Raw genomic sequence first — 14,438 nt, 5'->3', positions numbered from 1 at the left:
TTCCTGATGAAAACAAAACATGCAGTCTAACGTCAAAAGATTACTGCTAATCACAAAAAAAAGACATCTAAAGTTAATTATGTTAGTGCTTTTCTCTATGGACCAATGCATTGAAATTATTCCTTAGATATACATCTCAACTATTTAAGGCCAGTATCCAGAAGCCTAGCCTGCTTCCTGTCTTTCTCCATCCTGAATTCCCCTCAGGGTGCTAGTGGTGGGGTGCTCTGCCTTGGCTGGTGGCTTGATCCTTGTACAGCTAGAACGGTGGGCGACACTCTGTTTACTGGAATGGCAGGCAACATTCCCTTTCCACAGTGTACACCACATATTGCATATACTAAACAATTATTCATTGTTTATTTGGAATTCAAGTTAAACTAGGTGTCCTGTGTTTTATCTGGCAGCACTAATCAAGTACCAGTGAGATACCTAGTCCTGTTTGGCTCTAGCTGCCCTTAGACTGATTTGTTACTCTAATTTGTCTGTCTTTAGGGTGTCAAAATTTTGCCTTTCAGATCTGTTATCATAGAAACACCAAAGCCGGTCCGCTGCCCCAGTGCCCCAGATTGCTGTTTTTCTCTCTTCCTTCACAGCCATCTCTGTTCTTCACTGATACTTCTACCCCTATTGCTACTTTTGCTGTCTGCCACCTTTTTTCAATACTGTGCTCACTCCTTTTCTGTTCCATTTTTTCTTCCTATGACAGCTAAGTGTACTGTTTGAAAGCATGGACTTAAAGGCAGGCAAATTAGAATTTGAATCCCAGTTCACCTTTCAGTACATATGGGAGCTTCAGTAATTACTTAATATCTGTAAGCCTCAGGTTCTCCTTCTGTAAAATACAGGTACTAATGTCTACTTTATAGGGCTGTTGTGAGGGTTAAATGAGATTGATACAGGCAAACTACTCAAAGGTACAATCCTTACTGGATTATTATTACTAAAAGAGCTTCAGGCCTTGGGTGCTGACTTGAATCTTTAAATGTGTTGGATGCCTAGACTTGCAGTTTAGGCTCTGCTGGATACTCTTCCCTGGTGAGCTTTTGTACTGCCTGGCTTGTCTTCACCACCATTACCAACCAGTTCAGGTCCGTTCAGGAAATATGTGTTAAGTTTCTACTATGTGCTAAGCACTGTGCTAGGTGCTGGAGATCCGGAGATAAATAGGATAGCACTGACCTCAAGGACAGTGTTGGGCAGAAAGGATATATATAAATCAGATCACAATACAGTGAAGTAAAATATTTTGATATGCACAAGATGCCTCAAGATGTTATGGAACCACAGAGAAGTTCAGACCCCTGGGAGGAAGGAAGCAAGAAAAGCCTTGAAGTTTGTGATAATATCTGAACAGAGAATTAAGAGATGAATGGGGCTAACTTAAAAAAATATAGGCAGGGGCTCCCCTGGTGGCGCAGTGGTTGAGAGTCTGCCTGCTGATGCAGGGGACGCGGGTTCGTGCCCCGGTCCAGGAAGATCCCACATGCCGCGGAGCGGCTGGGCCCGTGAGCCATGGCTGCTGAGCTTGCGCGTCCGGAGCCTGTGCTCCGCAATGGGAGAGGCCACAACAGTGAGAGGCCCGCGTACTGCAAAAAAAAAAAACAAACAAAAAAAACAAAACCAAAAAACATATATATATATATATATATAGGCAGGAGCAGTGGAAACATATTCTACATTCAGTGAACAGCATGAGGAATAGGAAAAGGTACTATGAATGGTATATATGGGGAAACTCAAAGCTGTTCAGTGTTGTTAGAGTATAAATTGTAAAGCTAGGAGAGGTCAATGAAAGTATTACTTTCTTTTGGTCATCAGTTTTGGGACTAATATCTTTACATCAGTTGTGGGTCTCATATATTTAACCCTCTATTTCCATTGTTGTTTTTGTTTGTCTAGAGTTTTGGTCATTTTCCAAGATGACAAAGCACATGTTACTGTTTTGTAATTAATAAGTGCCTCCATGTCCCTTTTTTTCATTTTAAAGCTTTTTGAACAGACTAAAAGGTCTTTTTTTCTCTAAAAAGCTGTACTTGTGTCATAAGGTATACTTTTTCTGCTGGTGTATTTTTAAAATATTTTAAATCTTTTTTTCCCCTTACAACCACACATAATTACTACTATTTTTAAAATAAATATGTATTCATTATATATTATCTATATCTATCTGTCTATCTATCTACCTCTTAATCTTAGAATAGTGCCTAGCTATTATTATTATGCACCAGGCACATTTTACTTCCAAAATATATGGACAAACATTAAGATCTGATATATATTCCACCATCCGGGGAATTTCTCAAGATCATATTACAGAACAGTTTAAAGCCAGTTATTCTGCTCTAACACAGTTATTTAATTTTATTTTACTGCTCTCTCTCCGTTTGTCTTTCTTGGACGTAGTTTTACTCATTTGCAATATAAAGAGACACAGGCTTAATTCATAGCGGCATTGTGTTAAGAGGAAAGGGACAATCCTACTCTATCTACTATTTGGCTGCGCTGCTTTGGGCGCGGCTCTGCCTCAGGGTCTAAGCCAGGGTGGGAGAATTGGCTGTTTCCAACCGAACAAGCTTTGCAGATGACTGGGTGGCAGCCTGCGCCACAGCGAATCTCTTTGGTTTTCACTGTCAGTGACAGTCATTTTTAGAAGCGGGTTTGTTTCCTTCCCGAATCCACCTCCTCACTCCCTCTCCGGGTCCTTCGCCCCAAAAGGAGTTTGACTTTACTTTCGCAGTCTGACACCCTGGCGCCCTCCGCCACCGGGCAGCCCGGCAGAGGCCCGCCACTGGAGTTACTCTGTCCTCCAGGTCCCCTCAGGACACACCCAGCAGGAAGCACTGCCCCGGACGGTGAAGCCGGCACCGGGGGTCGCCCGTGGGGCCGCCCGGGTGCCTCGCCTTCGGGATGGAGCCGGCCAGTGCAGACCTGCGGCCACCAGAGCGGAGCCGGGAACGGTATTCGCCTGGGCCGAGGAGGAAGCCGGAGCATTTGGGGGACTGGACCGCGGGAACCCGGAAACGCCTGGGCCGCACCGGGCCGGCGGCAGCGACGGCGGCGGGAGCGGGCGCCGCTGCGCTTCAGGGGTTGCGGGGGACCCGGCGGGCGCCGCAGCCTGGGGGGCCCGGCGGAGCTGAGCCGCCGCCCCCAGTGCGCGCAGCCGGCCGAGCGGCGTGGGAGGTGAGTCTGGCGCGCTCCTGGGCGGCTGCGGGCACGGGGAGGCCGGTGACCGTGGCTCCGGCCAGGGCAGTGATGTGAAATCCGTCTGAGTGAAGGGGACGGTGTGGATAGACTTTAAGTACTAGCTAAGTAGGGGTGGGAGTGGATGAAGTGACACGTTGTTAAGTCCGAGGGAATATATGAGGAATGTGCTGGGTGGAAGAGGAAAAAAGGGCCCGGGGAAAGGGGTGTGTCAAACGAATGAAAACCACAGTGTTTGCCTTAGAGGCTGGGGCGTGGGGAGCCGCGGCCGGAGGGCCAGGCTGGCGGTCATTCCGTCAGCGAACTGTCCCGGAGCTCCTGCTCGGTGTGTGGCCCTGTGGCAGGTACCGAGCCACCAGACGGGGACGCTGCGCTGAAGAAGCCGCAGGGACTTCAAAAAATGGAAAAGCAGCCCTTGGTAAGGCTAATACCTAGGCAAGGGCTGTCTGAGGCCAGGTGGGATTCCTATCAGAACAGGTGTGTGTGTTGGGAGAGGGTTGTGAGTGTTTAGGAAGGGAGCATTTTAATTAACATTTATTTAAACCAACTAAACTCCGGGGAACGCTGGTTCAAATGAATTAAAGGATAATAATATTAAATGTAGTACTGGGCCTTGCTTAGTAAAACACGTGTCATTACTTTATGGTAGAAGACTGAATCTTTTATTATGTTCTATTACATGTAGTATTTGAAAATGGAACCAGAGTTAAGTTTTTTGTTTTCGATCAACATTCAACTTTGGTAGTTAAAGATGAAATTTTGGTACAGTTTCTCACTTCGTGCGCTTACTCATTTTCACTGGTAAACTCTGGTTGTTTCCTTTAAAGGCATGACTTCTAAATTTATATTTCTGGTCCTAACTTTCCTCCCAAGTATTGATTCTACTTTTTCAGCATCTCAACTTGCTTCTTCCCTTTTTCATTCCTGTGCTTAACGTGGCTTCTCTTTCCTCTTCTTACTTATGCTATAGCAGTGGCTAGACTTGCTGCCCTCAGCCTGTCTTCCTTCCAATAACTGCCCCCCCATACTGCTTTTTAAAGCCAGAGGTCTTGTGTATTCTTTTCCCTCAGAAATACTTGGTGACTCTCTATTGAATCCAGAATAAATTTAAAGTTATTTAGGGTAGTATCCAAAACTCTTCAAAATTTGTAGCTGTCCATGGCTCCAATCAGATCCAAAATCAGAAATCAGTATCATTGGGCTGATATCAAAGTGTCAGAGGGACTATGCGCCCTTTGGAGGCTCTAGGAGAGAATCTGTTCCCTTTTTCATCCAGCTTTGGTGGCTGCCAACATTCCTCGGTTTGTGGGTGCATCACTCCAGTCTTCAAGCCCAGCATCTTCAAATCTCTTTTTGCTCCATCTTTACATTGCCTTCTTCTTTTGAGTATCTGTATTTTCCTCTTCTGTCTCTTATGAGGACACTTACGTTGGCGTTTAGGCCTCACTTAGCTAATGCAGAATAATTTTCCCATCTCAAGATCCTTAACTTAATTTCATCTGCAAAATTCCCTTTTCCAAATAAGGTAACATTTACAGGTTTTAAGGATTAGGACCTGTTGCTCAGTAGGGTTATCAGCAGTTGGGAAGAGTTGACCTAAAGCAGGGAAGGGAGGATAACTGGAACCTGCCGGCACCTTTGCTTCTGTTTCACCACATTTAACTGAGAATCGTCTGGAGTAATGGCTGTTGCTTCACTTCTGCCTTCCAGATCTTGTGCAGGTTTTCTGTTTAGCCAATTCTGACCTGGCACCATATAGAGAAGGGGATTTGCGGAAATGTGTTTGAGTTTAACCAAGTTGATACAGTAATAATACAAGGACCATAATAATACAAGGATCATAATTTCCCTATATTTTCCTGTTATACACCATGTCATAGCAGTTTACACCCTTATACTGTTTCTTAAATTATTTGAATAGTATGTGTCTTCCATGCTAGAGGATAAGCTCTATGAAGAAACAGATTATATTTGTTTTGTTCATCATTGTGTATCAGTGCTCATCATAGTTCCTGACCATAGTTAGTATTTAAATATTGATGGTGAATTGTGTGATACCTTTATTTTCTACTTCTGACCGCATCTCCTGAATCTTGAAATCTTACTAATGGTTAGTGCCTGTGGACCTGTCATGGAGGAGGAATTTTTCCTCTACTCTTCTAGGTTCTTCTGGCCCGTCTAAGAATTAAATTGACATGAGACAGATTGAGGAGAAAAATCACACAAAAGTTTAATAACACGGATACATGGGAGAGACCCAGGAAAACTGAGTAACTTGTCAAAATGGCTGAAACCCTCACCTTACATACCATCTGCAGCTAAAGACAAGAGAGGATGTTGTGGGTAGTGGTTTGAGGCTTCAAAGGGGAGGAAAGCAATTGATATGGAGATGTAAAAGCAAAAGTTTGATAAATAAATATTTGCTGGGCCATGCAGAGACAGTGGGACACAGAGTGGACTCTGATCTCTAGGTTCTGCCTAGAGTTTCCCTCCACCACACATAGCCCATATTCTTAATTCTTTGCAGATATCTCTGGTGATACTGTGGGAACAGGCCCTCTATCTAATTTTTTTTTCTTTTTTTTATCAGTTAGGGGAAAGGTCAAAGATCTTGCTGAGTCTTTAGGGCCTTCACTGTTTCCAGCTTGAAATAAACCCACATGCCAAAGAGATATTTTGGCATGACAAGTTTTGCTACCCTACAGATCCTACCCGGATTGTACAGTAGTCTCTGTTCTTTGTAGAATACCTTTAACATCAGCCTTTAGCTGTAAGTGGTGGGAAGTGACCATAGCAGAAAGTGGTAGAGCAGAATGGCACAGGGATGGGGAAATGAGAGGGTGAGAAAGGAGTACGTTTTTACATGGCACCTCACATTAGAAGGGGATCTTAGGGCTATATTTATTAGGTCTTTATGTTTTCCCAGTCACTGACATAATGTAAAGAGTACAATAATATTGAACAATTTATAATCTAAAAATTAGAATGCAGGTAGGTTTTATGTTTGTTAAGTTGAAGAAATATTTGAGTACTGTTGATTTTATCTGAACGTAGGAGTGGAAATTCTGCAGTCTGTAAACGAACAAGTTAAAAATTGACACAGTACTCTAACTTACATACAAGTGATATTGTCTTATGTAAACAGATACCTGATACCTTGAGGAAGAAAAGGAAGGAGAAACAATGAAAAGTTGTTTAACTTAGAATGTAATAGGAGCCATAGAATGTAAAGAGTCAGTTGTTAAGTGTTGTCCAGCAGGATTTTGCTTTTCTTAAGCACTTAAGAGTGAACTTAAGTTCACTAACTTAGTGGAGCTTATTATTTTTATCGTAGAAACAAAATTGACTATGTCAATAATGTAAAGTACCTTTTATTCATATTTCTTTCGCTTTTATAAATAAGATTTTGGGTTTTCCACAGGATTATTATGGACTTCAAGTACAACATATTGTTGCTACTTTTGGAGAATACTGTCTCTACTTCTGAGATAGTTTGGCAGGAAGATATATAAATGCCAGTGTCAGAAGTAAAGCCAGTTGTGATGAATTTTGTCATTATTTAGTACACGGTTATAGGTTGCAGTTTTAAAGTTTTGGCATCATGGAAGATAATGAACAAAAAATTGCAGCTGAGGTCAGCATTACTTTTTCTGTTCATTTACTTGGAAAAACTTTAAAAGGTTTGTTTTTATACCAATAGCTGTTTCTGACTAGTGTAATGTGAATTTATATTTGCATAGCACTTTAAAATGTGTGTGTTTTCATATGTACTCTATTGTGTCATTAACCTAAAATAGATTATAATATTATACTTAGGGAGTATATTTCAGAACTAATGTTTAGAAAATGTAAATATAGCTCACTCTGAAAACCTTAAGTTAGAAATTTAACCTTTTGTTTTTATAATAGAAGGAAAATTGATTTGCAGAATTACTTAGGTACTTAGTAGTCTTTAAAAATCTGTATAAATTTTTTTTTTTAAGTTGCTAGTCTCTTTCCTGCCTAAAGGAGTTCCTTTAGCATTTGTTGCAAAGCTGGTCTGGTGATGCTGAATTCTCTTAGCTTTTGCTTGTCTGTAAAGCTTTTGATTTCTCTGTCAAATCTGAATGAGAGCCTTGCTGAGTGGATTATTCTTGGTTGTAGGTTATTCCCTTTCATCACTTTAAATATATCATGCCACTCCCTTCTGGCTTGCAGAGTCTCTGCTGAGAAATCAGCTGATAACCTTATGGGAGTTCCCTTATATGTTATTTGTCATTTTTCCCTTATTGCTTTTAATATGTTTTTTGTCTTTAATTTTTGTCAATTTGATTACTGTGTGTCTCTGTGTGTTTGTTTCTCCTTGGGTTTATCCTGCCTGGGACTCTGTGCTTCCTGGAGTTGGTTGACTGTTTCCTTTCCCATGTTAGGGAGGTTTTCAGCTATTATCTCTTCAAATATTTTCTCAGGTCCTTTCTCTCTGGCTTCTCGGTCTGGGACCCCTATAATGCGAATGTTGGTGTGTTTAATGTTGCCCCAGAGGTCTCTTAGGCTGTCTTCATTTCTTTTCATTCTTTTTTCTTTATTCTGTTCCGTGGCAGTGATTTCCACCATTCTGTCTTCCAGGTCACTTATCCATTCTTCTACCTCAGTTATTCTGCTATTGATTCCTTCTAGTGTATTTTTCATTTCAGTTATTGTATTGTTCATCTCTGTTTGTTTGTTCTTTAGTTCTTCTAAGTCTTTGTTAAACATTTCTTGCATCTACTCAATCTTTGCCTCCATTCTTTTTCCCAGATCCTGGATCATCCTCACTATCATTATTCTGTATACTTTTTCTGGAAGGTTGCCTAACTCCACTTCATGTAGTTGTTTTTCTGGGGTTTTATCTTGTTCCTTCATCTGGGACATAATCTTCTACCTTTTCATTTTGTCTGACTTTCTGTGATTGTGGTTTTCATTCTGCAGGCTGCACGATTGTAGTTCTTCTTGCTTCTGCTGTCTGCTCTCTGGTGGGTGAGGCTATCTAAGAGGGACTGGGTCTTGCTCTGGTGGGCAGGGCCATGCTCAGTAAAACTTTAATCCACTTGTCTGCTGATGGGTGAGGCCATGTTCCCTCCCTGTTAGTTGTGTGGCCTGAGGCAACCCAGCACTGGAGCCTACAGGCTGTATGGCAGGGCTAATGGTGCTCTCTGGGAGGGCTCATGCCAATGAATATTTCCCAGAACTGCTGCTGCCAGTGCCCTTGTCCCCATGGTGAGCCTCAGCTGCCTGCTGCCTCTGCAGGAGACCCTCCAACACTAGCAGGTAGATCTGGTTCAGTCTCCTATGGGGTCACTCCTCCTTTTCCCTGGGTCCTGGTGCACACGAGTTTGTGTGTGCCCTCCAACAGTGGTGTCTCTGTTTCCCCCAGTCCTGCGTAAGTACTGCAATCAAATCCTGCTGGCCTTTACAGTCAGAGTCTCTGGGGATTCCTACTCCTGTTGCCAGACCCTCAGGCTGGGAAGCCTGAAGCGGGCCTCAAAACTTTTGCTCCAGTGGGAGAACTTCTGTGGTATGCTTGTTCTCCAGTTTGTGGGTCGCCCACCTGGCGGGTATGGGATTTGATTTTATTGTGATTGCACCCCTCCTACCATCTCACTGCAGCTTCTCCTTTGTCTTTGGATGTGAGCTATCTTTTTTGGTGGGTTCCAGTGTCTTCCTGTTGATGGTTGTTCAGCAGTTAGTTTCGGTGCTCTCGCAGGAGGAGGTGAGCACATGGCCTTCTACTCCACCATCTTGAGCCAATCTCTCTATATAAATGTTATTACAATTTAAAGACATTAAAGATTTAGTTTTGTGGAACTTTTAGTGGCTGAAGACATAACAGCAAAATACAGATATTATTGTCTCAGTAGAATAATGGGCTTCATACACAGACCTAAAGATTATACATGTAACCTATTGGATATAATGTAGCCAGACTGATTTTCAGGTTTACCTACAAGTACCTATCTCTGTTTGAAAAGATAAATAGAAATTATTAGTATATAGTGTTTTGAATATTTCAGAACTTAGTTAATGCATATCTAGTGCAATAATGATGGTATAAACAACTAATTTCTCACTAACTCTGATTAATATAAGGGTAGAAGTAGTAGTAGTGTGCATTAATGATATATATACTTTGTGTAATATATATTTTTTAAATGTTTAAGGCCTGTAAAGTATCTCAGAATTGGCTGACAAAGCATTGTAAAGGCAGGGATCTTAGGGAGCGACTTTAATGGAAATGAGGGATATGTAATTAGCATATAAAATGTACTTAAATTATACCTTCTAGCATGTTTGAAAAACCTTTTTTTCCCCCTTAAGAGTAATAAATAATTACTGAGAAATTTTTTGAACTCTTAATAAGCTTACTAATATTTTTTGCACACAATTCTAACCAAGTCATCATCAAATCCAAATGAATGGAGCTTATTAGATGAATGAAGTTTTTGTTGTACATTTTTCTTTCAAGAGGTGAGATGGCATTTAAAAATAATAAAATTCAACTTTGTAAATATCAAACTTATCTTAACAATTCAGGAGAAAAATAATGATTGGAAAGCAAGTACAAGATCTTTTATAGTGACTAACCAAATCCTGAAATATTCCTGTGCAAAGGACTTTTAGAAGTACTAGCAGTGTGACTGTATCGAATAAGTATGATTATAGTATACACACACATACACAAAAATTATAACTATACAGTATTATTATGCAATAATTATACACTAATAATTTTACAATAGTTAATGATTATATATGTTATGTATTACCATATGTATACTCAAAGTTTACAATTTAAAAATTGAGACACTTTTAGATGAAAAAATTGAAATTACTTTAATAAAATTGTGTGTGTGTATTAGAATTGGAAGAGACCTGAGAAATCATATACAATATTAAATTTTAGCAAAATGGCTTGAAATATTTGTAGCTTATATAATATTTAGTAGCTACTTGTTGAAAATTTTTAAGAAAACTTTTAAATAAATCTTTAAAAGGAAAAGAAAGGATCTTAAATGTTTATCAGTAGGAGAATGGGTAAATAGAAGGTCTGCTTATTTGTTGGAACAACATAGAGTTATTAAAAGCAATGAACTAGGTCTGTATATCAATGTAGATGGCAAAACAATGCTGAATAAAGTAAGGAAGATGCTGAATAATGTATACAGTTTGATACCATGTATGTATATTAAAATATTTAGGCTTACGGATATTTCTATATAGGTGTATAAAATTTTAAAAGCGCACTGAAATACATACTCCAAATGTATGATAATAGGGGAGGGGAAAAGGAATAGGACTTAGAATTTGGCTTAAAGGGGACTTTAACTGTTGTGTTTTATTCCTTTAAAAAAGGAAAGATAAGCAAATGTGACAAGATTGACAATTGTTAGTTCTGGGTGGTAGAATCATGGATGTTTGTTATATTCTTGGTACTTTATTGTATTTTTAAAATCCATTTTTTTCCCTCAAGAAAGATCTATTATTTTTTAGGAGAATTTGGAACTTTGTGATTACAAGACTAGTTTCTATATAACTAAGAATCCCCAAAAGTTGTTGAAATCCTTTCAGTGGGACTATGAAATGGTCTAGGTACTTTATTTTACCTTTGCTGCTAATGTTCTTGAGTTTAGAGATTTCCAAAAAACTTACTAAAAATTGACAATCTGTATCAAAATATTATTAGATGTCTTTGAGTGGTGAGATTATGGTTCAAATTTTTACTTATTAATATAATTTTTAAGTTTATTAATTTTTTCTCACTAATAATATGCCACTTTTTAAAGTAAATAAAATAATGCTTTTTTTAGAAAAACCAGAACAAACAAAAACAAAGGAAAGCAATCCGAATGAAATAGTGCCATTTACTCTAGTGACCAGGAAGAATACATTTTTCAGGTCTTAGGTGTTAAGGTAGAAGTGGACCATCTAAGCATCCTGTCTCTTTGACATTGCTATAAATCTGAGAGCCTCACTGAACTCCAAGTGGGTTTATGGAGCTTAGTAATCGGGGTCTTTAATGGAACATGGGTAGTAATTTGTGGACTGGTTCATGACGTTTTTGAAAGTAAACTGAATGAGGCTCCATTTGTGAAAGAACCTAACAGTTTCTTATTATTGATATAAAAGTTTCTTGGATAGGAAATTTTTATGAAACAAAGAATAATCTGGAAACCAGAAGATTGGCAACACCTGAAAGGATAAAAGAAGGGGAATTTGGCGGTAAGAGAAAAAAAGGTAGGAGACTGAAATTAAATCTTAAACATGAAATTGGTAAAAGATTGTTTTCAGTTATAATGAGAAAATATTATAGACTTTACAATGAAGAAACAATGTTACTCTTGTAAATTATAGAGGTGGAACATAATCTTTTTTTGGTCTATTTCGTGTTTATGTATTTGCTTTGCATTTAGGGGTTGTATTAAGTGAAAGTACTAACTTTTACCTATATTGTACTAAGTGAAAGTACTAACTTTTACCTATATTGTACTCCAACCAAACTAAGTATTTGTATATCTTAGAAATGCTAGTATTTTGAATTTTTTCACTTTGAGTTTTTTCTTCCCTTAGGCAGAATTGTAAATTAAATTGTAATTCTTTACACATGATCTAGTGCAAATGAGCATGTGTTTGCATGTATTTTACTTCTCGACTTCATATTAGAAAAGCAACGCCGTTCTTTCCTCCGGTGTGTCTCCTCTATTCCTCATACAGAATACTTCACTTCTGACACTTCTGGTCATCACATGTATGTGAGGTTTTTCCCCACACCAAGCAATTCTCTGCAACACCAGCTGGATGTCCTACTTCAATTCTCACACTGTCTGTCTGGAGATGGTATCAGATCCCACACGTTAAGGGCTCAGTCCCACAAGACTGCTCCCACCCCACTTCATATGCCAATCACAAGTAGTAGGTCCTCAGGTTATGCACAACTTCTGTCTGACTTGGACTTGACTACAAATCAGAGGTTCTCACGACCTTCTCCTCATGTTTGATTAAATTGCTGTAGTGGCTCACAGAACTCAGGGAAACATTATGTTTACCAGTTTATTAAAGGATATGATAAAGGATACAGATGAACAGTCAGATGAAGAAATACATAGGGCAAGGTCTGGGAAGGTCCCCAGCACAGGAACTTCTGTCCCCATGGAATTGGGGTGCCTCACCTTCCCTGTGTGGATGTGTTCACCAACTTGGAGGCCCTCTGAACCCTATAGTATTGTGATTTTATGGAGGCTTCATCATGTAGGCAAGATGGATCATTAACTCCATTTTCAGCCCTTTTGCCTTCTCAAGAGATGGGGAGTAGGGGAGCTTGGGGGATGGGGCTGAAAATTCCAAGCTTCTAATCATGGCTTGTTCTTTCTGGTGAGCAGCTCTCTTCAGAAGCCTGCCCAAATTTGCCTCACTAGAACAAAAGACACTTCTATCACCCAGAAAATTACAAGGGTTTCAGGAGCCCTGTGTCAGGAACTGGGGTCAAAGACCAAATATTAGAACAAAAGATGCTCCTAGTGCTCTTATCACTTAGGAAATTACAAGTGTTTCAGGAGGCCTATGTCAGGAGCCAGCACCAGAGACCAATATATATGTTTTCCTATTATCTCACAGACTTAGAAAAACAAAACAAAACATTGTGAGAGACTAAAAATATTACGAACTGTATTATCACAGTGAATGTTTATATTGATGTTGTATGTACTTGGAAATGGAAAAGCAAAATTGTACAAATAGTGTATCCTGGCTTAGAATCTGACCTTTAAATTTTCATTTGAAAATAAATCAGAGTATTGCTGTTATAACACAAACATTATGGTCTTAGTTGTACAGAATAAACAAAAGACTTTCTTGAACAGGTTTGAAATAATTGTTTGACATTTTCCAGGAAAATCAGATGCATGTGCCAAATGCAGATTGCTGGCAACTTGTCCTCCTTTTATACAGAGATAAAGGCCACCGGGAAGTCTTTTGAAATTCTACAGTAGCTTGTAATGGGATCTGCAGAACTTGATATTTAACTTTATAACTGTTATTTTCAATTAATAATTATAAGACCTTGAACAAGTCATCTAACTTCTCTGTTCACTATTTTCTTTATTTTAAAATGAAGATATTGTACTAGATGATTTCTAAAGCATCTTCCACTTCTAAAATGCTATAATTTTATTTCACACTAGGATTCTTCTGCTAATGCAGATTTATAAAAATGAGATAGTTGGTTGATAAAGTGGTTGTGGCATTTTACATTCCCACTAGCAAAGTTGAGAGTTCTATTTGCTCTAAATCCTCTTCAACACTTGGTAGCATCAATTTTTAAGATTTCAGCTATTCTAATAGGTGTATAATGTTATCTCATTGTGACTTTAATTTGTATTTCTCTAATGACTGTGATGTTGAACATCTTTTCATGTGCATATTAGCCATTCATTTATCTTTTTTTGGTGAAATATCTATTGAAATCTTTTGTCCATTTTAATTTGGGTTGTTTGTCTTCTACTCATTGTGTCTTAAGAGTTCTTTATACATTCTAGGTACAAGACCATGGTCAGATTTTTGTGTTGAGAATATTTTCTCCCATGATGTGGTTTGCCTTTCATTATTTTTACAGTGTCTTTGGAAGAGTAGATTTAAATTTTGATGATGTCCAATTTTTCCATATTTTTCTTTTATGGTTTGTGCTTTTTGTATCCTAAGAAATCTCGGCCTATTTTTATTTGGCTATGATTTTCTCCTATGTTTTCTTCTTGAATATTTATAGTTTTAGCTTTTTAAAAAATAAATTTATTTAATTTATTTTTGGCTGTGTTGGGTCTTTGTTGCTGTGCGTGGGCTTTCTCTAGTTGCGGCGAGTGGGTGCTACTCATTGCGGTGGCTTCTTTTGTTGTGGAGCACGGTCTCTAGGCGCGTGGGCTCAGTAGTTGTGGCACATGGGCTCTAGAGCACAGGCTCAGTATTTGTGGCGCACAGGCGTAGTTGCTCCGCGGCATGTAGAATCTTCCCGGACCAGGGCTCGAACCCGTGTCCCCTGCATTGGCAGGCAGATTCATAACCACTGCACCACCAGGGAAGTCCCTGTTCTGGACTTCATTCTATCCCATTGACTTATTCTTCTGTCCTTATGTCGATATCAGTCTTAATTACTAGGGCTTTATAGTAAGTCTAGAATTTCAGTAGTTTAACTCCTTCCACTTTATTCTTCCTTTTCAAAATTGTTTTGC

The 14,438-nt window shown here is 39.2% G+C and overlaps 1 protein-coding gene across 7 annotated transcripts in view; it reads left to right on the top strand.

The window, feature by feature from the left end:
• Window positions 1-2,910: 2,910 nt before the first annotated feature.
• The window catches only part of SLC35A3 (solute carrier family 35 member A3), a 30,536-nt gene continuing 19,008 nt past the window's right edge, over window positions 2,911-14,438 (top strand). For 3 of the 7 annotated variants that reach the window (XM_029228147.1, XM_029228153.1, XM_029228152.1), the window contains exons 1-2: window positions 3,047-3,183; window positions 11,347-11,454. Coding sequence is in view for 1 of the 7 variants with exons in the window: in XM_029228146.1 (XP_029083979.1) it covers window positions 2,911-3,183 (273 nt within the window). In the remaining 6 variants the exon portion in view is untranslated. Of the gene's footprint in view, window positions 3,184-8,669; window positions 8,738-8,854; window positions 8,933-11,346; window positions 11,455-14,438 lie in introns of those variants that run through there. The other 4 variants (XM_029228148.1, XM_029228149.1, XM_029228150.1 and 1 more) reach the window with 4 other exon arrangements.

This window comes from Monodon monoceros, unplaced genomic scaffold, assembly GCF_005190385.1.
Source record: "Monodon monoceros isolate NGI ecotype Baffin Bay Population unplaced genomic scaffold, NGI_Narwhal_1 Super_Scaffold_18, whole genome shotgun sequence".
Classification (NCBI taxonomy): domain Eukaryota; kingdom Metazoa; phylum Chordata; class Mammalia; order Artiodactyla; family Monodontidae; genus Monodon; species Monodon monoceros.
The sequence above is the reverse complement of the archived record's forward strand: the minus strand, read 5'-3'. Positions and strand labels throughout refer to the sequence as shown.